At 40.6% G+C, this 24,849-nt stretch overlaps 1 protein-coding gene across 3 annotated transcripts in view; it reads right to left on the bottom strand.

Moving 5' to 3' along the window:
• Positions 1–14,564: 14,564 nt before the first annotated feature.
• Positions 14,565–24,849, bottom strand: part of LOC144497424 (very long chain fatty acid elongase 4-like) — a 44,993-nt gene continuing 34,708 nt past the window's right edge. For all 3 annotated transcript variants that reach the window (XM_078218682.1, XM_078218684.1, XM_078218683.1), the window contains exons 5-8: positions 22,629–22,685; positions 20,098–20,212; positions 17,935–18,062; positions 14,565–16,652 (exon numbers count right to left, since the gene is read on the bottom strand). In XM_078218682.1, coding sequence (XP_078074808.1) covers positions 16,485–16,652; positions 17,935–18,062; positions 20,098–20,212; positions 22,629–22,685 — 468 coding nt within the window. In that variant the 3' untranslated portion in view covers positions 14,565–16,484. The remainder of the gene's footprint in view (positions 16,653–17,934; positions 18,063–20,097; positions 20,213–22,628; positions 22,686–24,849) is intronic.

The raw sequence follows: 24,849 nt of genomic DNA, 5'->3' as shown, positions 1-24,849 counted from the left end.
TAAATTAAGCTATTAATTTAAAATTATTTCACTAATCATTTACCTGAAAGGAGTCTTTAGGATTAGGAAATGGTTTGAAGGGGTAAACTTGGAAAAAGCTGGGGCGATGTTCAAAACTAGGAGCCAGAAAGCCTCTTATGAATCCACCAAGGAATTCAAGAAAAACCTTTTTACTGAGAGAGTGGTTAGACTTGTACTCACCACTACATGGGGTGGTTGAGGCAAATACCATAGATGCATTTAAGTGGAACTTAGATAAACATATGAGGGAGAAAGGAATAGAAGGACATGGTGATAAGATAATGAGGGGGATGGGAGGAGGTTCCTTTGCAACATAAACACTTGTATGGATCTGTTGGATCGAATGGTCTGTTTCTGTGCTGTACCTCCAAAGTAATTTGCACCTACAAACATTTAAAATGAGCTTGTTACAGAGTGCCGCAATGTGTCAACACATCTTCGTTCTGGCTGTCAAAGAGAAATGCAGAGTCAAGGCAGAGTACATTACTTAAGCTTGGGGAAAAAAGGGTTTAAGTTGATCTGTGGCACTCGGATTTAAAAGCCTAAATGGCCAGTTCAAGAGTGCAAGGCAATTACTGGCAACAGCCTGTTTGTTCTGAAAGCAGAATGCAACCTAATGAAGGGGAAAAATAATCTAGAAAGTGGAAGTGAAAATGAACAAAGTGTTGAAAATTGCTAACCATCAATTAAGGAAGTAAACCAAACTAAACCTTAGGCCCAGTAATGATGGTATATGAGCTACATGGGAATAGTATTATGCTACTCAGTTCCTTGATCCTCTTCTGCCATTCAACCAGACACAGAATAATACAACAATATTAGAGAGTTAACTGTGATTTTGTTCCCTAATTGGATTATTGAAAAGCATTTCTAATGTTTTCAGAGTGTTTATGCAGAGACAATGTAATCTTATATTACATTATACCATCCTCCCTACTCTACATACCATAACCATACTCTCTTATGTAGGTACTGAGCACACCTTTAACAACAACACAATCTTTCCAATACGTCATTTACTTTTGGAACACAAATCATTAAAGTCCTACAGAGGCAATAGGGTGATTAGTGGGAAGGACATTTACATGCATGGTGCATCTATTCTCAAAAGTAATATCACAACTATAACAGTGACCTCAATAAAACAAAGCTATAATGTTTCGACAAACAGTGCTCTTTTGCTGCTGATACCACTTTCTTAGGTTGTACCAGCAAACAGTTTTGATAGAATAAATAAAGGTGAACTGTTTTCAGCAGCAGAAGGGCTGGTAATGAGAGGAGACAGATTTAAGATCATTTTCAAAAGAAGTAAAAGTGAGATTTTTTTTATGCAACGTGTTGCAGTCATAGAAGTGAGATGACCCTGAATAAAGTCACAATGATATCCTGTGTGACTGTTGCTGTGATGGTGTTGGTTACAGAAGGCATCTGTTAAGGAAGTATTTGTAGTCTTCTGTATGTTAACAGCAAGTCTTTATTAACAATTGTAAGTATATATATGTATTTATATACAGTAAAGGGTACAGGCAAGGAGCGATCTACATCCTTACATCTTAACACATCTGTGCTCAGCACCAGACTGATCTCTGTTCTGGGTCATATGCTTTCTTACATCACTGTGTGGTTACTACTGTACTCACTCACTGGCACATTAACCCTCTATATAGCAGACCCTTGTTCTACACCCTCCCAAGTCTTTATACCATCGACAGAGTTATATTAGTTTACTTCAAGCCATACATTGTTCTAAGCCTTATGCATTTACCTTATTGCTGCAACCCTAATGCTATTCCAACATTATTGCTATTACAGAATCATCATTACTAACATTCTCACTACCCCGTCTCCCCCTTTCAAATCCTTGAATTAAGAGATTCAGGCAATCTGGTGGCCTTATTACCCTTCCACATCTTTTTCGCCATTCTGTCAGAAGTCCTGTTGGTTCTAGTTCTTGTGGTCGACTTGGAAGTTGGACTGGCATTTGCATATGCTGTCACTCTTTTCTTCTATTGCTAATGCTGCCCCATGTCTGGCCGGTTTGGCTGTTGCGTTGATCCATGGATGTTGTTATTGATAGTTTGTTGTGGGGTGGACGAACATGGTATTTGTCTCCTAGGTGCTGCTTTTTCTTCTTCTTTCTCCATGTGGCCATTTCAAAGCCCTCTGAGGCTGAGGAAGAGCATTCCTGTGGCAAGAAGTTTGAGTGCTATGCTCACCTCCATATTTTGTTGTCAATGGTGAGAGACTAGTAGCAGGTTCCAGCATCCTTTATGGCTATGGTATGCTGGCTGGAAGTTGTAGTGTGTGCACAGTGGTTGCTGTGTCGACTGGCTTTATCTTTGTTGCGGTTGGAGGTAGAGGCTTCTCAGACTATTGCTCATTCTTTGGTATCACTTCCACCGGAAGTGCCATGGTAATTTTGTGGGCAGTAGGTTAGTCTGACCACAGGGGCTTTCCAGAGTCTGGAAGTAAAATGGATAAACCTGCTCCACAAAGAGAGAAGAGAGGTCGAAAGTGAAATCTGAATCTGAATGCTCTTTAGTGTTTGAGCACTCAGGGCTATGTTGTTCTGGCTGGCTAACGACAGTGGTAGTCTTGGCATCTTCTGCCATCTGCAGGACATCCAGCGTGACACAGGCATCCCTGCTCAAGGGGAGGGAAATGCTAGTTATGGATGATGTACATCAGCTCATTGATCTATTTGCTGCCATATAAGTAAACACATCTTTTTACGCAATAGGGCCAATTGAGGACGACATCATTGCATGACAGGATGTTAATGAATCATCCCAAAATGATGAGGTTTTAAAATCCTTTGACATTTATTTCAACTTGTGATCCAAATAAATATCAGAGTGAGCCAAATTTCATTAGAGTCCAACTGTAGGAGGGGGGACAGAGGGGATGGTTGGGAGGTAAGGGGGTGTTAGGGGAAAGGACCTATCAATTCCTTCATGAATGATCTCTACAGGATGGCAGAGGGGGGTGAATATGAAGATTTTTGAACAGAATAGTGGTGGGTGTTGCAGATACATCACCCTCTGACCTCCTAAAAGCAAAAGATGATCTAACCCTGGACAATGCAATCAGATAGTTAGGCTGTCTGATCTACACACACAACACAGGACAAAACTGCCTGCAGTGATAGTGGAGTCAGACACTTTAGGAACATTTAAGCGGTTATTGGATAGGCACATGGAGCACACCAGGATGGTAGGGAGTGGGATAGCTTGATCTTGGTTTCAGATGAAGGTCGGCACAACATCGTGGGCCGAAGGGCCTGTTCTGTGCTGTACTGTTCTATGTTCTATGTTCTAATCCTAAGGGGAAAGAATACCTTGGGGCAGAAGCCAACCCTTAGTCTAGTTTATCAGCCCACAAAAACATTGGGGCAATCCAAGTCGTTAAAAACCCATTTGGTTCACTAATGTCCTTCAAGGAAGGAAATCAGCCATTATACCTGGTCTGGCCTACATGTGACTCCAGAGCCACAGCAATGTGGTGTGGTTAACTCTTAAACACCCTAGGGGGTGGGCAATAAATGATGGCCCAGCCAGCGTCGCCCACGTCCCATGAACGAATAATAAAATTTCAGGGCGGCACGGTGGCACAGTCGTTAGCACTGCTGCCTCACAGTTCCAGAGGCCTGGGTTAGATTCCTGGCTTGGGTCTCTGTCTATGTGGAGTTTGCACATTCTCCCCATGTCTACATGGGTTTCCTGTGGGTGCTCCAGTTTCTTCCAAAGATGAGTGGGCTAGGTTGATTGGCCATGCTAAATTGCCCCTTAGTGTCCCGGAATATGGAGGTTAGAAGGATTAGCGGAATAAATGTGTGGGGTTGTGGGGATAGGACCTGGGGTGGAATTGTTGTCTGTGCAGACTCGATGGGCCAAATGGTCTCCTTCTGCACCGTAGGGTTTCATGCTTTAAAAGTCAGGAAAAGCAATTCCTGAATCATCCAGTAGAGCAATCTTGCCAACATTGCAGTGCAAAATGGCCTCACAGGAGAAATCAGTGTTCTGTAAGTGCAACCCAATACTCCCACTACAACAGGCGAGGACACATTGGCAACCTCTGCAAGTCGATCCCCCAGCACTGCACAGTCAGCTCAAAGGTGATCCACGAGGTGGAGACTGAAAACCCAGAAGAAACACAGCCATGCTTCTTGGGCATGGTCAAAAATTGTGGCTCTTCATTTGGAATGCTACATCCTGCTACATCTAATCTAACACATTTTAAATTAGATTCAGGTACCAGCATGAGAGTGCTATTAGACAAGGAACCATGTCTCAAAGACCGCTGGCTTCATGCAATAGACACTCCACCTTACAGAGCGGGGAGAATCTGACTCCGAGTCAGTGGGATGATCCTGGAGTTACTGAGATATGGCAATTCCCTACTATAGATAATTGAAAATGTAAAGGTTATTATATTTACAAGTGAGATTTTTTTTAAATGATCAATTATAATTACCACCAAACAACCACTGTGACCCTGAGGAAATAATATAAATTGGGAAGTCTAATTCTCTTAGATAATTTATGTTGGAGGTTTAACAAACTAGAATTCATCTTTAATTTTTTTTAAAACTATCCCTTTTATCTCTCTCTGTTAATCCCACCTTTCTTTCTCAATCTTTCTTTCACTTTCTGTACATGATTTAAATCAAATTTATACATCCTGGGATGGATTTAATTTCGGTGTAGGGTTTTCAATCTGGTTGGTCAAAGACCCTTACTGTTCTCTTGCCCAGAGTTCTACACACTGGATTACACACTGGAATAGATCAAGTCTCCACTCTAAATCCTGCAAAAATGTTGTGGGCGGTTCTTGGTGACACGAACGGTAAGAACATCTTTGTTGCTGACTGTAAGATCTGAACCGTTGTCTTTGGTCTCTGTTTCAAACTCTGTCGCATAGCCACTGACTCCATCCTCCTCCCTGGCAACTGTCTGAAGTACCATCACACTATTGACCCCGAAATGAACTTCTAATCACATATATGCTCTGTCACCAAGACTCATTATTTCCACCTCCTTAAAATTGCCTCATCTGATCCACTGTTCAAACCACCATAAATGTTTGTTATCTTGAAACTCAACTGTTGCAAAATACTCCTGACCCACCTCCCATTTTTACTCTCCATAAACTTAAATTTATCCAAAACTCTACTGTGTATATCCTAACTCATGTCCCATTTATCTATCAGCCCTGTGCTTACCTCCGTTGTCTCTCAGTTATGCAACACTTCAATTTTAATAATCTCAACTTTGTTATCAAATTCCTCCATGGCCTTGACCCTCCCTATGTCCATAATCTACTCCAGCAATAAACTCTCCACAATCTGCACATTCCTCCAAACCTGGCCTCCTGTACGCTCCCAATTGTAATCAATGCACCATTGGTGATCATGCCTTAAGCTGCCCAGGCCCTAATGCTTTGGAAACCCTAAATCTCTCCTAACTCTCTAACCTCTTTTAAGCTGCATCTTAAAAACTATTTCTTTGATCAAGCTTTTGAATATCTTAGTACTTCATGTGTCTCAGTGTCACATTTTGTTTAATAGTAGTCCTGTGAAGCATTATGTTATATGCTGTATAAATGCAAAATGCAGTTTTATAATCTTGAATGCAATGCATGGAAGGGTGGTGGGAGCGGAAGCAAAGTGGATTTATATTTGAAGGGGAAGATTTTGAGGCTATGGAGAGGGGGTAGGGTAGTGGTACTAATTCGATAATTTTTCAAAGAGCTCACGCAGGCACAATGGGGCAAATAGCTTCTATATCATTCTATGATTCTCAATCATTGCGTCCTTTGAGACTGCTGGTGGGGTTTTCACCTCCCCATATCTTTTCTATCAGACCATTCACTTCTGCCTTGGGTCATTACCTCAGCTTTTCTGCAGCTGAGACCCTTATATGTGCCTTTGTGGCTTCCAGACTTGACTATTTCAATTCTCTCCTTGTCCCATCCACCAAAACTCCACAATCTCTAATTTGTCCAAAAACGTCCACCCACATCCTTATTGATCATGCCCATCCACCCCGTATATGAAACTTTAATTTGTCAATACACCATGTCCTTACCCCATCCCACCTCTGCAGCATCTTGCAGCAATATTACCTATTTATTATTCTGTCTCCACTTCATGGTCTTCAGATTCCTCCATTCTCCTCTCTAGAACTCTTTCCCTGTCTACCTCCACATCGTGTGGAGATGCCGGCGTTGGACTGGGGTAAACACAGTAAGAGTTTTAACAACACCAGGTTAAAGTCCAACAGGTTTATTTGGTAGCAAATGCCATTAGCTTTCGGAGCGCTGCTCCTTTGTCAGTTGGAGTGGATATCTGCTCTTAAACAGGGCACAGAGACACAAAATCAAGTTACAGAATACTGATTAGAATGCGAATCTCTACAACCAACCAGGTCTTAAAGATACAGACAATGTGAGTGGAGGGAGCATTGAGCACAGGTTAAAGAGATGTGTATTGTCTCCAGACAGGACAGCCAGTGAGATTCTGCAAGTCCAGGAGGCAAGCTGTGGGGGAGAGAATTGAAATAGTCAAGTCTGGAACAAACCGAGTTTATCCAAGCTCTCCTCATAGCTACATTGAAGACATCAGCACAGAATTGAGCGTGTGCGCTCCACTCAAAGGTAAAAGTGAAACTAAGACTGGATCACATGACACACTTCCCTTCTAGTGATGTTATGCTGCTAAGCCTTAAAACCATATTACAACAACTTCCTTAAGCCTATTTGCAAAGTACTTTGGGAAGCCTATAACAAGGTTAGAGATGTAGTAAAAATGCAAACCGTTGTTATATTACAAAACCACCCTCATTCAAAGGGTAGATCTGCATAATACCACTGAACCAGCTAGACTAGGAAATTTTGGCTCTTAAATAGAAGCAAGAGCCGGCCATTCAGCCCTTGAGCTTGCCCTGTCACTCAATATGATCTGATGATGATCCTAGTTCCAATTTCCAGTGTTTCTGCCTGCAACCCCATCACCCTAGACTCCCTTATAGATCAAAAATCTGTAACTCAGCCTTCAATATATTCCATAATACAGCCTCCACCACTCTCCAGGGTAGTGAATTCCAAAGATTAATGAAGTCCAGAGAAGAAATTCCTCACCTCCACCTTAAATGGGAGACCATTTATTCTGGAACTGTGCACCCTCTACTCCGCCACCCCAGCAGTTCAGGATTCCCTCACAAGAGGAAACATTCTCACAGCATCTACTTTGTTAAGCTCCCTCAGAATTTTGTGTGTTTCTATACAATCAACTCTCATGCCTAACCGGCTCAACCTTTTATCATAAGACAACACTTTTTTCCCAGGAATCAACTTTGTGAACAACTTCTGAACAGCCACCAATGCAAGTATATCCCTCCTAGAATAAGGAGACCAAAACGCCACTCAAGATGCCCAACACCTTGTAGAGTTGCAGTATGATTTCCTTACTTTTATACTCCATCCTGCTGGCTGTTGCGTTTCGGGTCTACGAAATGGAGCTAATAAAGATATTGGTTACCTTGTGCTGGCTTAAATCTATCATTCCACCCAGTATGTGTAAGCAGTGCTGCCACAGGCAAATACTGACTGAGGAATCAGACACTCCTAACAAGCAAGGAATTTGAAAAGCTATTCACACTAAGCCCTCTTAAACAAAGAGTCATGAGGAGGGATAAGAGTTTTTTTTCAGTTACATGGTGTAGAAAAGGGGAGCAAACAACTTGCTGAAAATCAACGTACAAGAAATGGGTTTAAAAAGAGATCAAGGCAGTGAAGAATGGGCAGTTCATCATAGAAATCCTACAGTGCAGAAGGAAGCCATTCGGCTCATCAAGTCTGCACCGACAACAATCCCACCCAGACCCTACCCCCGTAACCCCACATATTTACCCTGCTAATCCCTCTAACCAGCGCATTTTTGGACTGTGGGAGGAACCTGGAGCACCCGGAGGAAACCCACACAGACACGGGGAAAATGTGCAAACTCCACACAGTGTCCCAAGCTGGGAATCGGACCCAGGTATGTAGAGCTGCGAGGCAGCAATGCTAACCACTGTGCCACACGATGAGTGGGTAGTTGCAGGTCATTAGTGTGAAATCAATGTACCTCATCATTGGTAAGGCTGGCTTATCACAATTACCATTTCAGTTACATCTCACACAGTTGCTGTTTTGGTCTGACACAATAATTTGACTAGATTTGCAGTCTGAAGCTTTAAGTGGGCCATTTAAATTGAATGCATTAATCGGCATTACATCGATGTAATTAAATCGTCCATTGCCATTTGGATTTTTGGCTGCTTTACTGTTTAATAATGGAAGGTCATGGATCAGCGCAATGGTGGATGAAGTGGCACTGCGAGAAGACAGAAGCTTCAATGTCGTATTAAATTTAGTACTCCCTATTTGAAGTTTACCCTTCCAGTCCCATGCCCTGCCTATTTCCTTCACCTGGATGGCCAGGCTCTTTGACTTACTTGAAGCCTGGTGACCTTTGAATTTTTTTTTGTTCCTCCTAAAGTAGGATTGCATGCTTCTCTGCAGATTGCTACATAGACATCATGGTGAAACCAACCAATTAATTCCCTTGTGACCAACTGAGATTGGAACTCATGGAAAATTCTTAAAATATAGCTGCACCTTACCACGTCAGATATATTGATAGGCAAGTTCTTCTGTGCATTTGCAACAGTAAATTTTGATTCACATCACGGGCATTAATTTAGAACACCAATTAAAATAAAGATGTGTGAAGATCAAATCTGATGGCTGCAATACAGGATTGCATCTACAACTGGGAGCCATTGACATCAACCTCATCTGATGTACTGGAAGACTCTGCATAAATAAACTCGTTCTAATCACATTACTACTTTGGAGCTACACAAGTTTTAACTTCATTTTGTTCTTATTTTTTTCCTGTGCCACTTTCCATTCCTCTGTTTGAGTCAGGGGCAATCTATTGCAAAGTTTTGCGAGAGCTGGTCTTGAGTTATAAGCACAAGGAGAAGCACAAGAACTTGCAAAACTGATACTTCTCTCACTGGGAGGAAGTTTTCACAGCAACTTCATTGCAGTGTTAATGTGAGCCTACTTGTGACGCTAATAAGTAAGTGTGGGAGCAGAGCACAAGTTATTTAAACAGGTATATATATATATATATACATGCACTCATTTATCGAAATAGGCAGGGCCAAAGTCCCTGACTATAACACAAAATTGTATTGTTAAATAAAAGAGCAAGAGATGATGCATCATAGAAAGGCAGATAATGACACCTACTGTCAAATAAAAGAATTACAGCTTGATGCAGGCATATCTATTTAACTGATTGATACCTGGTAAATCTGAATTTTCAGTGGCTCAGTAATCTGTTAACAGCGGCTGCAATTGCCAGAGGCCTCTTGGATTGTAGCCTCTGGCACTGCTACTTTAGGTACTAATTGGATGACGAATTCTAATTAAGTTGTTTATTTAGCGCAAGAAACCTATTCAGCATTTGCATTTATTTAGCACCTTTCCCAACCCTGGATCAAAGAGCTTTACAGGCAATTAAGAATTTTTTTTGAAGTGTACGGATGGTGCGGTGGAGCAGTGGTTAGCACTGCAGACCTGAAGAAGGGGCTTGGAGCTCCGAAAGCTTGTGTGGCTTTTGCTACCAAATAAACCTGTTGGACTTTAACCTGGTGTTGTTAAACTTCTTACTGTGTTTGCCCCAGAGTGCCAGGGGCCTAGATTCGATTCCAGCCTGAGTCTGTGTGGAGTTTTCATGTTTGCCCCATGTCCGCGTGAGTCATGGGTGCTCTAGTTTCCTCGCAGTCTGAAGTGTCCAAAGTTTAGGTGGATTGGCTATGCTAAATTGCCCCTTAGTTTGTATGTGTGTGTGTTGGCGGGGGAGGGGGGGGCTGTGCTTTGGTGCCCCTCAAGCTATAAACTCCTGACAGACTAGCAAACTGTTTTAGGAATAATTAACTACAGAAACAGATGAAGCTTGTGCACCGTCTGGGTGCAGAAATGTTGAGAGGGAGTGATTCACTGTTGAAATGTAACAGCTAATTGTGCAAAGCAAGCACCCATGAGTACTAACGTGATAATGACCAGCTAATTTTTATGTTGATTGAGGGATAATATCGCTGGTAAACCAGGATCAACACACATGTCCACTCGAGAAGGCAGGTGGAGGCCTCAGTTTAACATCGCATTCAAAAGGTGACACCTCCGACAGTGCAGCACCCTCTCGGCACTGCACTGGAGTGTTGCCCTTGACTGTTGTGCTCAAGGCCCCACAATCTTCGGACTCAAAGGCGAGAGTCATACCAACTGGGCCACAGCTGACACAAAACAATAGAGTAGAAAACAGCAGGCTGAACAGAGCTTTGATCCCATCATCTAAAAAGTCACCTCCTACTTTTAACAAATATTAGAGCTGGAATACATTCCCATTTCTGGCAATTTGCACCATGACATCACTTTTGCTCTTGGATTACAAGGCTTATTATTGTTCCACTATTCTAAAACAACTAAACCCCTTGGTAGTAAATATCTATTGCCTGCATTTTTTAGATACACCAATTTTGTGGGACCTGTATGTCTACAAGTCCCACAAAATTATATTTAATTCAGTTTGTGCTCAAAGCTTGGGGTGGGAAAGCAAATGACCATGCAGAACACGCATCTTAAATTTGACAAAAAAATGTTTGGATGTTCAAAGGACAAACTCCGTGATATAGTATTTAATTGCATAAATACTTGACCTTCTATCTGATGAGAAGCACTTTCCTGTTACTCTCTCCTTCTGTAGCTGGGCTTGCTGTTACAGAAAATGGATGTGAACATGTGTCCTGCCACATTATACCACATCCCAAAACGAGCATACATTTATATGGAATTTAAATGTCATTAATGAATTGCAGTGCCCTATTTAATTTCATGCCACACAGATTAGCTAAATGTTGGTACCACTCTTTCTAGTGGGATTTGTGTGTTTACATCAGGCAGCTGGTGCTCAGCTAGGTGAATTCATGACATTGGTTTAGCAGATTAAGAAACACACAAACATCACAGGACCAAACACGAGTGAACAATCAGCTTTTAATCAGGAACTCAGAAATATAACAGGCCATTAAACAAACATCTCCATCTAGTTCAGATGTAAAATATTAGCACGCAGCACCATGTAACAAAAGATAAAACTCAACCTAAACCTCCTGAAAGATGAGCATTAGGCTTGATGGAGTTTAGCCACTCAAAATGGGGGGCTGCAATCAAGAGGTCCAATCAACAGGGGAAAATAATAAATATTAGCTGGAATTCCACTTCGGTTCACCCAGGTGGTTAGAGTGATAGTGGTAGAACCCACGAAGATGTCTGCTGTCTCCAGCAATCATCTCTAACAGAGACGAATGTACATTGCTCGCGATGACGGAAAGCTGAGACAAATGAGATAGAATCCCTTTTCTGTGCATTCTTAGATTGAGGATAGCTTCGACATTTAACACGCAAGTCCTGCAGCTTTAACATTACATTTTTAGCAATTCATTAGGTTCAAGTGCAAATGATCAGTATAAATCTTTTTTTTAAAATTACAAATACTCCCTACAATGATTCAAATTTAATGAATCATAAAATACTATTACACTTTGGTAAAATTGTTAAAAGCAACTGTGGTTTCAATATTAGCCCTTTCCATACAATTTGGCCAGAGGATTCCTATTTTAATAAGCATTCCTGAGATTCCTGGGTATAAACGTGCTCAATTCTGCTAACACACTGCAGACTCTGGGTACACCTGAACTAGCCAAATCACTCACTGCCATGATTCAAACTCCTGACCCACTTATAGGTGAATCGGATTTCTACAGACTCTTTGATAACATACACAATGACAACTTAGTTAGGGTTCCAGAGCATGGTCTGAAATTGTGCTCAGTAGTTAGCTCAGTCTGCCAGTTTTATCCTCAGAATCCATTGTGTTAAGCAAAAGCCATGTGCATTCAATCTCAATAGCTTAAGCCAGTGCTGCACAATGTCTTTGGCTACTTGGGCTATAATGCATTTTTCCTGTCCCACAGAAGGCCAAACATCTGATGTGTTAATCAGCAGGAATTACCTTAAAAACGGTATAGGGTCCCAAGTGTCTACATGCTCTCAGTGCCAGTGAAGCTAACTGGTTGCTGTCTTTTTATCTAGATTAAGTCGGGAGCACGAGTAATTCAGTTCTCAGGATTATGCAGTGCTGAAAGGACAGAATGTTCTTCCTGGTCTTTTTGGAAAGGCAAAAGGAAAGCAAAAAATCCAGTGGCACTAGCTTTGGTTAATAAAAGTATACATTACAACATAGATTAAAAAAAATAAAAAACACCAGCCTCACATTTTTGGAATCGCGATCAGGCTGATCTTCTCAAAAGAAATTGCATTAAGCAACAGTTAGAAATCATTCAGCAGGCCTCCCATTGTGCGTCACTGCTTTAAGTGCATAGTTAATCGTGCAGCATCTAAAATCAGACATTTATTTTCCACTTACATATATTTTGCTAGCTAAATACTTCACTCCCACTATTTCATAAAGTTAATTTAGAAAACATTTTTTACCTTGACAATAGAGCTAACATTAAAAATAGAACTGCTGGACAGTGAAATAAAAATCAGAAAACGATGCAAATTGAAATCAGATCAGTCAGCATTCGTTAGATAGGTTAAACAGCTTTTTTGTGGGAGACTCACAATTCTCTCCAGATTTTCTGTTGAAATATGTTCACAAGCTTGAGAGTATTAACCTCTTGGTAGCAGTAGTTGGTATTTCTGAACTTATCACCTGCAGCATGCTGATGGATCTTGCGTGGATTTTTCAATTTATTTCCATTAACAGTAAATTTTCTTAAAAACTAGGGCCAATTCAGAAAAATTGCAACTGTCCACCTTGGATATAAACAATGCACAAATATTATACTTAAATCTAATCTTTGATTGGCATCAATTGCACATCCACATGACCTGATGCCAAGGAGGACTTTTCCATTGTAAATTCCACTACGCACTGTAACTAAATTAGACGGCAGTGAATTTTTTCCCACAAAATTTATATTTTAGTTTGAAATTAGTGGGCTGATTTAAAAGTTCTTATTGACTCTCCTACTTAAATTCCCCTACTTCCTCTTATTTTTAAAACACACTGCCTGTATTACTAGTCCGCATGTTGCTACGTCATGTGGGGAAGGTCAATAGCATTGTTTTGGTTATTAATCTTCAGATAGAGGTCGGCAGAAACCCATGAGAGAAAAACTACAATCTTTACAACAATTTTCATCATTCCCCTCAGATGCTCTTTTCTAGGGTAGAAAAGTCAAGTACTATGGGACGTAGGTTTAAGGTGCGTGGGAAAAGGTTTAGAGATGTGCGAGGTGAGTTTTGTCTCCCCCACAGAGGGTGGTGAATGTCTGGAATGCGCTGCCGGGGAGGTAGTGAAAGTAGTGACGGCGGCACTTAAGGGGCATCTAGATGAATACATGAATAGGATGGGAATGGAAGGATACAGACTCCATAAGTGCATAAGGTTTTAGTTTAGGCAGGCATCATGATCGGCGCAGGCTTGGAGGCCGAAGGGCCTATTCCTGTGCTGTATTGTTCTTTTGTGAGCTGCTTACTAGTGTTTGGTTCCATAGTTGTAGGGTTGCCTTCTGGCACTTCACACTACGCAAGTTTGATAATTGAATATAAGGTATGAAATGCTATTTAACAAGTGGAAAAGGGAGCAAACATCAGAGTCAGGCTCAGTGCTGTTTTCAACCTGATGTTTCTCCACTGAGCATTGCTGCAAAACACAAATTCTTCCATTTTTTTCAAACAACATCACAGTAAAAAAAGACGGGATGCAGACACTATGCACAAATTAGTAGAACTGGTGAGGTGACTAAAGACAGTAAGTGAACAAGATATTTTTAGGAAGCTTTAGTAGGTGGAGATAGATAGGGAAATGAATAGCAGATCATGACTGAAAGAGTACGAACTATAAGGCAAGGCAAAGGCCTGGAGGGAAAGATATGGGGCTTGACCTACAGTTTGGCATTGCTCCAAGTTTGAACACTGCAAGGTTTGACCAAGCATCTAGCAAAGCTTAATGGTCTTGGCAATATTTAACATGAAGGAAAATTGAGGGCAATCCGGGACTCAATCCTGAATAAGTAAACAAATGGCACAGCAATAATTGTGAAGCCGTCAGAGAGGGGGTGAACATGTTAGCACAGAACAAGTTTCCATTTTTTGCTTTGATAATGAGCCTAACTCAGGGACACTGAGGCAAAATTAACACCAAAGTTGAGAACGACCAGCAGAGCAGAAGCTGACAATCAAATTGAACCACCAGGAAAACTACCACATTTATAGTTTTGGTTGGAAAGTAGGAGTCCACTTAGATGAAAGTTTCACTGAATTTTTAGGGCTTGTCTCTTAATCAGCAATTTAGGGAGGTATAGGATTTTCACATAATCCTTCATAATGAGTACAGAAGGAGTTAACCGGAGAAGACACCCACTTATTTCAATCAGTACCCATACATTCACATACTATGTGAGTCTCTTGTGTTCAGCATAGTTAGTTCCAAGATGTAGCTGCAAATTGTGGGTGGAATTACAAGCAATCTGGTAAATCTCTCCCAGAGTGTCATTCCTTCCCAAATGGGCAGAGAGGAGAGACAGCAAAACACTTGGGCAATAAGATACAAAGCATTATTATAAAAGCAAACAGTGCAACAGTTGTGCTTCAGCCTTGATGGTTGGACTGGGCAGGAGGGCTGGGTAGTCCTAAAAGCTCGCACCGACATAAATTAGAATTAACTACAGTAGGAATCCATTGAACAAAGGTTGGCACATGTTATTTATTGTCTTTCAATATCTTGTATGAATAAATCTTGTAGGTCCAATTAATGAATAAAATATGTTTTGTGCTTCCTTAAAACACCACTTTTCCCCTTTTACAAAACAATTTTTTCTTTCATGTGAGGTGTTTGTTGAATTGGAAAGTGGGGGCCACTTTTGATTTCAGAAACCTTTTGGCAGAATTTCTATGCATTGAAGAGGCACATTTACTTGGTACACAAAGAGCATCTTAAAACAAAACAGGTCTGTAGTGTTTATCAGTACGGCTTCTGATCACACTTCAACCTGCCAAAAAAATATCCAACCAAAAACTAAAGAAGAAAATCATTTCTGGCAGCAGCAAGGACTTGTTTGTGCTGAGTTTTGCTTCACCAAATTATATTGAGAGCGCTCTGCATAAAAGTCCTTTGAACGCGAACAAGACAAGTTGTGCAAGGGAACAGTTCATCAAAATCTAAGATAAAAGCAAAATACTGTGGAGGGGGATGCTAGAATATGAAACAAAAACAGAAAATGCTGGAAAGCCTGAGTAGGCCTGACAGCATCCATGGTGAGAGAGAGAGAGAATAGAGCTAATGTTATGAGTCTGGATGACCCTTCATCAGAGGGACGAAGGGTCATCCAGCCTCGAAATGTTAGCTCTATTCCCTCTCCAAGGATGCTGTCAGACCCGCTCAGGTTTTCCAGCGTTTTCTGTTTTTGTCATCAAAATCTAAACCTCATTACGCATTGCGAAGGGACAGTAAAGATTTTGAGAGTGACGTGCTCACAGATGGCTGGTGGATGGCAAATAGGCATCACTGTGAAATTTAGCTGGGATAATGAATGACCTGTGAGCACCATCAGGACTCATAATTTTGTATCGTGTTTCAAAAAGTTACAGGAATCAACGATTACAAAGGCTTGATACATGAAGAAAGAAAACAATTCATGACTACTGCAGTGCAATTTGCTGCTACTGCTGTCAGGGGATATGTGTAAAGTCCAAACTATTCTGTCATAGCCAAAGAAAACACAATCATCTTACAGTGCTGTTTCTCACAACTACTCCAGCTACAGCTGTGCCACTGGAAGGTAAATGTGGTACCACTACAGCCATTTCTCATCAGTGCAGCTACCTTTACAAGAATAGCAACGGAAGTCTTCACACACAAGCTTCTATAAAACAGTCCCTGGCATTGGGGAACATCAGCAGCTTAGAGTGAAATTCACAATAGAATAGGGACAGATGGATTCCATGGAACTAGTTGCCTCAATATATTACAGAACTGTTCAATAAACTTGGTTGAAGCACTAGTTTTAAATTAAAAAAATATACTTAAATGGTGGTAAGTCATAAGGTGATATTATGAGCTGCAAGAGGGAACTTCAAAGTACAGATACAAATACTGATGATACTTCAGGACTACAGCAGCAATTAACAAAAGGGGTTTTCTGCAATGATAAAGAATGTATCCCAAGATATAAAACCCTTTCCGTCACCCAAAATAAAATGTACAAAGTTTGATGCGAGGACTTTGACACAGATTCTCCCAAGTAGGTTAAGGAATGAAAGGCAAGTCTTTTCAGAGTTTACACTTTTTTTGTCTTTCTCTGTATATAGGTTTTGTAATAAAAGTTGCTGAACAGAATAATGATGGTGATGATGTAGATGAACACGAAAAGATTAAACCCATCTGGGAAATCACAGTCTGTGAAGAGATTATAGGAAGTGTGCACAGCGATTCCCAAAAACTGGAGCTAAAATTAAAGAAACAAAATGGAACATGTAAGTATATTCATTGCCAAATCCAATAAGGCTCCCTACATGCCCCAAGAGCCCTCAAGGGGCCCACCCACATTATTAACCCATCTTTCAAATAGTAACCTATTGTATATTTCTAGCCATTTCTAACTTTAATTTATCTCAACATGTTTGAAATGCCTGTGGAGGTCTTACTTCACTTCAATCATACATGTGCAACTCCCAACCTTGATACATTCCAGGCAATGTACCCAGTAATTTTTACAGTTTTACAATTTATTTATGTGTAATACATTTTTAAAAAAAACGTAATTGTGTATGCATGATAACCTAAGGGGTCTGCGCGAGAATTTTTGACTGCACAGCTTAGAGGGCACAGTAAGAAGTCTCACCAACACCAGGTTAAAGTCCAATAGGTTTATTTGGAATCACAAGTTTTCGGAGCGTTGCTCCTTCATCATGTGACTCACTCGATGAAGGAGCAGCACTCCGAAAGCTCGTGATTCCAAATAAACTGTTGGATTTTAACCTGCTTCTCACTGTGCCCACCCCACTGCGCATTTTGAGTTTACACTAAGACAGCCACAGTTGTCAGCACAATGGCACATTAGCACTGCAGTGAGGTCCTAATGCCAATTTCATCTGCTGCAAGTCTGAAAGCCAGACCTGTAACAATGCAATAGAGATTCACCGAGTCATCTAAATTTAGCAATTTAAGGATAAATTACATAAAAAGTCTTTCCAAGTTTGAAGTTTCTTATACAGTCTGCGTAACAAGATGAATTTGGGGGGGGCGGGGGGGGGGAAGAGAGAGAGAGAGAGAGAGAGCGTGGTGCTGCTGATATGGTGGTAACATCACTGGACCAGCAATCCGAAACTCAGGCCAATGATCCAGGGACAACTGGTTCAAATCCCAACATAGATTTGGAATTTAAATTCAATTATTAACGTCTGGAGTTGAAAGCTAGTTTCAGTAATGGCGATAATGAAACCATTGCCAATTGTCGTAAAAACCCATTCAGTTCACCAATATCCTTTATGGAGGGAAATCTGCCGTCCTTACCCTTTCTGGCCTACATGTGATTCCAAACTGCCCTCTGCAAATGCCTAGCAAGCCACTCAGTTCAAGGACAATTAGGCATGGGCAACAAATTCTGGCTTTACCAGTGATGCCCATATCCCATGAAAGAACAAAAAAAATCATATTATTAGATTTTATTTGGACAGATGCAAGATCTTCTTTGGTAACTTTTAAAACGAAAAATGGAATAAACCTACCAGCTGAAGCATGGTGAGATAACGCTTCCACCACAAGTACTTCTGCATGTGTGGTCCCATTGCAGCAATACCATAGTATAGGTACATCACAATATGAACAAAGGAATTCAACAAGCCGATGAAGAAGGCTGAAAAAGAGAAAGAAAATTTACTTACAACCACGAGTTTGATTTTGTCAAACTGAACCTTATTTCCATTGTATTTAAAAGAATCACTTGTCACGTTGCCAACCAATTCCATTTTAGCAAAAGACCAGCAGAGAAGATGGACCAAATGGCCTCTCCTATGCTGTAAACTTCTATTGGAAGTGAAAAGCTAGAAGACAATTTAGGAAAACAGAGAAAGAAGCTTCACACCAGATATTTAAGGGGGAGTACAATGGATGGATAATAGATGCCAGAAAACACCAGTAAATAATCACATGTCTCTGAACTGTAACCAGAATGGCTGCTGAAACATCTGTATGAATGAGGTTAGCAGCAAGTAAAAATACGATTACTTCCCCAAATAGCAACTTACCAATTACATACAATTTCAGCAAAGTACCAAAAACGTAGTATTTACTGCAGGAAAGTAAATCAAAGTCAGTGCCAGTGATCAAAGACTACTTGTACAGCTCCCAGCAGTTGGATACAGAGTAAATCGCACCAAACATGAGAAACACCCAAAACATATGGGATGGTGGCTGAAGCAAAAATTAAAATGTTTTTGATTTTCAATTTCACTGACAATAGGCATATAACTGACATACACAGAAAACAGAAGCAAATGGTATTAAAGAGACAATGGTAATGTGGATACCATGGAAGGGAGCTTGGGAGGGAGCGAGGCAGAGATTAATGGTGAATGGAGTTTTTCCACTGGGCAGAAGTATGAAACAGAGGTTGTATTAAGACCATTTCTGCTCTGCTCATGTACCTGGATTTCGCTAGATGGCATATAATTTCAAGGTTTTGCAAATACTTGACAAAGTAGGAAATTGTGAGCAGGATAGTATCACACTTCAGGACAGGCACATGGCAGATGCAACTTAATAGGGATAAATGTGAAGTTTGTAGAAAAAACATTTAGAGGCAGCATAATCTAAATACCGCCATGTTGAAGGGAGTACAAGAGCAGAAGGATGTGGGATGCAGATTCACAAAATCTTTGAAGGTGGTAGCACAAGTTCAGAAGGCTGCTAATAAAGCACATTGGATACTTGGCTTTGTAAACAGGGGTACTAAATACAAAAACAAGTGATGCTAAACCTTTACAAACTTCTGAGCACCATGCTTTAGAAAGAATGTAAAGACCCTGGACACGGCACAGAGGAGGTTTATCAGGGACGAGGACGTTCAGTTAATTGACAAAATCCATAGAGCGAAGATTGGTGTCCTTACAACAAAGAAGATTAAGGAAAGGCTTATTAGAGGTATTCAAAATGATGATGGATTTTGAAAGATAATTAGGGGGAAACTGTTTCCTCTATTTCCAAGTGGGTCAATAACCAGAGGTCATAGATTTAAAATAATTGCCAAAAGAACTAGAAGACAAATGAAGAAAAATTACTTTATACAGAAAATTGTTATGATCTGGAACACACGACCTGAAAGGATGGTGAATCGGACGCAATAGGAATTTTCAAAAGGCAGCCTGACATGTATATGAAAATAACATTTCCAGGGATTATGGAAAGCTAGGGAGTAAATTGGACAATGCTTTAAAAAGAGCCCAACACGGGTACAAAGGGCCAAATGGATCTCTTCTGTGCTGCAAGGTTCTGCGATCCCAGATATTTTCCTCAGGTTCTTCGCAGTGATTAAGAAACCTGCTCCAATAATAACTGCTGCACTGGGAGAGCTGAATATGTTAATTATTAAAACACCAGTTACTTTGTCAACAAATTGGCTGACTGGATGGATATATCCCATCCTGAATGATGTAATGGAATAGGGTGGTTTAATTTGCTAATCGTTTGAATTCATTAACTGTAATTTTTTCTTGTGGAATCCGGTTTTAAAAGTGAGCGATTGATTACTGCACGCAAACTTCTTGAAAAGCTAACCCTGTTTATCAAACCAAGCCGAAGTAGGTGAACATCCCGTTCACAACACTATTACCGGCAAGTGATATTCATTTCGAGTTTGGCCATGATACGATTTTGATACAAATAATACTTACACTGGCCCCCTGGTACATACTTCACTCCAGCCCACCAGTTGAAAATCATCGTGCCATGGTGGTACACATGGAGAAATGTGACCTGATTGTACTTTTTCCTCAGAATGAAAAATATCTGCCAAAAAAATAATTGAACGGGGTCAGCAGGGTCACAGAAATGACAAAACAGGATGTGGAGGGGGTGGGGGGGTGCAGGAGGAATAAAGCAAGATACCTACAAGTTACAGACAAATAAAATACAAAATCCATCCAATCTAGTCTTGTCACTTGTGTTCAATGCATAAAAATGTTGAACGGTGTCCAGGGGAAGCTGAGCAAAAGAATAATCAACGCTTATATTGTTGCTTTTCCTCTTAACTGAAATAAAATGTCGCTATTAGCGCAAAGAACAAACTAAAATTAACTGTACTTCATCCTCAATATTAAATTCAGTGATATAGGATTCATTGGATTTGGTGTATATTATTTAGGATACTCTCTAATTATCCCTAATACAGACAGACTCGTCTATCACTAGACCAGTGCTATTTATAATGTTAGTCTAGATAAAGCACCCTTTTTTTAAAAAGTGTAAAATCTCTAAGGAGATATTAGTATTGATTTTATTCAGATTCCATTTTGAAGCCATGAAAATCATATTTCACACTGGGAGATTAAATTTCTAATAGGATTGCATTCAGTCTCCTCTTGCGTGGTACTCCACAGAGATGAATGTCAAAATAATTTAGCAGCCTGGCAATTGAAAAATATGCTTAGAATGTTCATTAAAAATTCTATGGCGTAGCTGATGTTATTCAGCTTGCTTTTTACTTTACAGCATACTTCACCAGACCATAACAGATATTAAAAATCAGACACATTTACAGAGTTCCCTTTATCACCTTGGCTACATATGCATGCGCACGCAATGCGACACCAATGAGCTAAAAGTAGCAAGTTAGAAGCTCGATCTCATTGTCCACAAGCCAGGTCCCATATTTCAGATGGTGCTAATTAATGGCTGGCTGCTTTGAACGAGCATCAAAAAACAGGATACTAACCCTGTTTATCAAACCAAGCCGAAGTAGGTGAACATCCCGTTCACAGCACTATTACCGGCAAGTGATATTCATTTCGAGTTTGATCACGAAACCTCAAGTTTTCTTTTTGCCCCAACACAAGTGAAAGATATCTTTAATAGCATGAATGAAACAGATTTAGCAGTGATCTAAAGCTTCAGGGTCAAAGCAAGAGAAATAGCTGCATTTATGCAGCATCTCAAACTTTCTTCAGAAATATCTCACAGCACTTAATACAAGCGAATGAGTTGGAACTGCAGCAGCTATTCTGTCGGCAAATAGGACAGTCATTTTGCATACCAGAAGCTTCTCAAACAGCCAAGAGTTGAACGACCTGTTCATTTATTTTTGGTGGAATATATTACGGAAAGAATTCTGGCCAGGAGATCATTTTAGTTCTTCGTTCAATAGTCACATTTAACATCCAGTTCAACAGGCACTTGGGAGTCTTGACTCTCATCTCAAGTGGAGCTTGAAACAACAATTTTCTGACTTTCAGGTGAGAATCAACCAAACTGATCCAAGCCAGCAGTCAAAAATGTGCTAGTTAGTGGCGTCATCTTAAATGAAGCACTCTCTGCAAGATTGACTTGTCAGAAACTGAGACATGGACTTCACTCCTGGAGATAATGCAGAACTGTTCTAATGAATTACACTCAAATCCATCATCATTCATTTGTTCATAGGTAGTAAGTAACTTGGCACTTGTGCTTTTAATCTCACTATGGGATCTCTACTACTGTGCCGGGGTGCTGACACTAATTACTTTCAATTGAAAGGTAGTATATTTTCAGAAATCTTCCAACAATTTGTGGGTTTCCTCCGGGTGCACCGGTTTCCTCCCACAGTCCAAAGATGTGCGGGTTAGGTTGATTGGCCAGGTTAAAAATTGCCCCTTAGAATGCACCTGAGATGCGTAGGTTAGAGGGCTTAGCAGGTAAACATGTGGGGGTAGGGCCTGGGTGGGATTGTGGTTGGTGCAGACTCGATGGGCCGAATGGCCTCCTTCTGCACTGTAGGGTTTCTATCTATCTATCTAATTTAACTTAATCACTCAATTAAAAGAATTGTGTACGTCGGTCTCAGATTCCACAACTTCTTTAAAAAGGAAATCGTGAGAAAATCAGTAATACTGCCCTTTAAAAACTAGTAGTGGTTTTGAATGCCAAGCCAAATATAACCACTGACATAAAAGCAAAATACTGCGGATGCTGGAATCAAGACGAAAACAGAAAATGCTGGAAAATCTCAGCAAGTCCAACAGCATCTGTGGAGAATTGAGCTAACATTTCGAGTCTGGATGACTCTTCGTCAGAGTAACTTGGCACTTGTGATTCGTCAGAGCTCTGATGAAGGGTTATCCAGACTCGAAACATTGGCTCTATTCTCTCTTCACAGATGCTATCAGACCTACTGAGATAACCACTGATATTACTGGAAGTGTACTTTTAAAATTAACAGACAGTCACTTACTGTATCCATCAGTTCAATGACTTTAGAGAAGAAAAACCACCAGCAGACATTTGCCATCTGTAAACAGACAAAGAGGATAAAAAGAAAAGGCTGAAAAATAATGCAAGATCTAAAATTGTAGAAATGCAAATCACGTTTATCGTCATCTGAAAAACAAAGATTGATGCTTTGAGTAGCCATTTTGCACCAAACGTTTCTGATGAGGCTCTGTTCAAAATATTGATTTATCTTTTTCCCTTTTCAAATGCAGACTGATGTGGTATGTATTTCCAATACTTCCTTTTACTTCAAATCTTAGGTGTTGCCTCCCAGTATCATGATTAAATCTCATTTTCCACTGTTCTGCTTAGGTAGATTTTGTCCAACATTCTTTTTTAATTTCAACTGTTAATTTGGTATCACCTGCAAATGTAGCCAAGTAGCCATGATGTGGAGATGCTGGCATTGGACTGGGGTGGGCACAGTAAGAAGTCTCACAACACCAGGTTAAAGTCCAACAGGTTTATTTGGAATCATGAGCTTTCGGAGCGCTGCACCTTCATCGTGCGACTCACTCGATGAAGGAGCAGCACTCCGAAAGCTCGTGATTCCAAATAAACCTGTTGGGTTTTAACCTGGTGTCGTGAGGCTTCTTACTGTGCCCATCCCACTGCGCATTTTGAGTTTACAGCAAGATAGCCACAGTTGTCAGCCCAATGGCACATTAGCACTGCAGTAAGGTCCTAACGCTAATTCCATCTCTGCAAGTCTGAAAGCCAGGCTGTAACAATGCAATAGAGATTCACTGAGTCATCTAAATTTAGCAATTTAAGGATAAATTACATAGAAAGTCTTTCCAAGTTTGAAGTTTCTTATGCAGTTTGCATAACAAGATTAATCATTTCTTTGTGTGGGGGGTGGTGCTGATGGTGATGTGGTGGTAACGTCACTGAACCAGTAATCCGAAACTCAGGCCAATGATCCAGGGACAATTGGTTCAAATCCCACCATAGATTTAAATTCAGTTATTAACATCTGGAGTTGAAAGCTACTTTCAGTAATGGTGAACATGAAACCATTGCCAATTGTCGTACAAACCCATCTGGTTTACCAATATCCTTTGGGGAGGAAAATCTGCCGTCCTTACCCTTTCAGGCTGCACAGCTTAGAGGGCACAGTAAGAAGTCTCACAACACCAGGTTAAAGTCCAACAGGTTTATTTGGAATCACGAGTTTTTGGAGCACTGCTCCTTCACTCACAAACACTCACCTGATGAAGCAGCAGGGCTCTGAAAGCTCATGATTCCAAATAAACCTGTTGGACTTTAACCTGGTGTTGTGAGACTTCTTACTGTAGGCAGGTAGTATTTATTGAGGTTTTAAAATTCAGTTTACTTAAGTAATTTAGAAACAGTAGCAGCTCCAATGCCAATCCCTGGGATACGCCACTCAACCCTCCTCACCACCCCCCAAAAACTCCTTCCTAAACATAATTGGTGTAACAAACACATTGTCCCGAATTCTCTGCCGGCCACCTCCCGCCAACAGGAATCACGTGGCTGGGAGGCAGAGAATCTCGCCCATTCCTTTATCTACTCCAAATATTTATGCAAACGTGCCACAAATTTGTAAATCTAGCTCTGCATTCTACAACTGCCTTTTCATATCCTGAATAAATTCATAAAAGGGAATTCATTTGGCAGTATCTACTTTGATATCAGACTACTAATCGTACAATCTTCATATTTATTGCTAATAACTGATTCCATTATTTACAAGGTACTGAAGAAAGATTAACGTGGCTGTTACTGCCCAGATCTGCTTTGCTATTTCCAACCTGCTGGTAACTCCTCAAGGTCCAGACAATTCCTCATGACAAATCTTACTTATCTGAAATAAATACCACCTATCCATGAAAATATAGAAAATAGAAGCAAGATTAGGCTATTCAGTCCTTCAAGTCTGCCCTGCCATTCAATAAGATCATGGCTGATCCTCCAACTCACTAACCTGTTCCTGCTTTCACCCCATATCATTTTATACCTTTAGACCCAAAAGCTATGTCTAACTCCTTCTGGAAAACATACAATGGCCTCAACTGCTTTCTGTGGTAGTGAATTCCACAGGCTCACCACTCTCTGGGTAAACGCATTTCTCCTTGCCTCAGTCCTAAATGATTTACCCTATATCCTTACCTTAGACTGTGACCCCTGGTTTTGGACTCCCTCGCCATCGGGAATAT

This window comes from Mustelus asterias, chromosome 8 (genome assembly GCF_964213995.1).
Source record: "Mustelus asterias chromosome 8, sMusAst1.hap1.1, whole genome shotgun sequence".
NCBI classification, from domain to species: Eukaryota; Metazoa; Chordata; class Chondrichthyes; order Carcharhiniformes; family Triakidae; genus Mustelus; species Mustelus asterias.
Note: the sequence above shows the minus strand (reverse complement) of the source record. Positions and strands in the feature narration are given on the sequence as shown.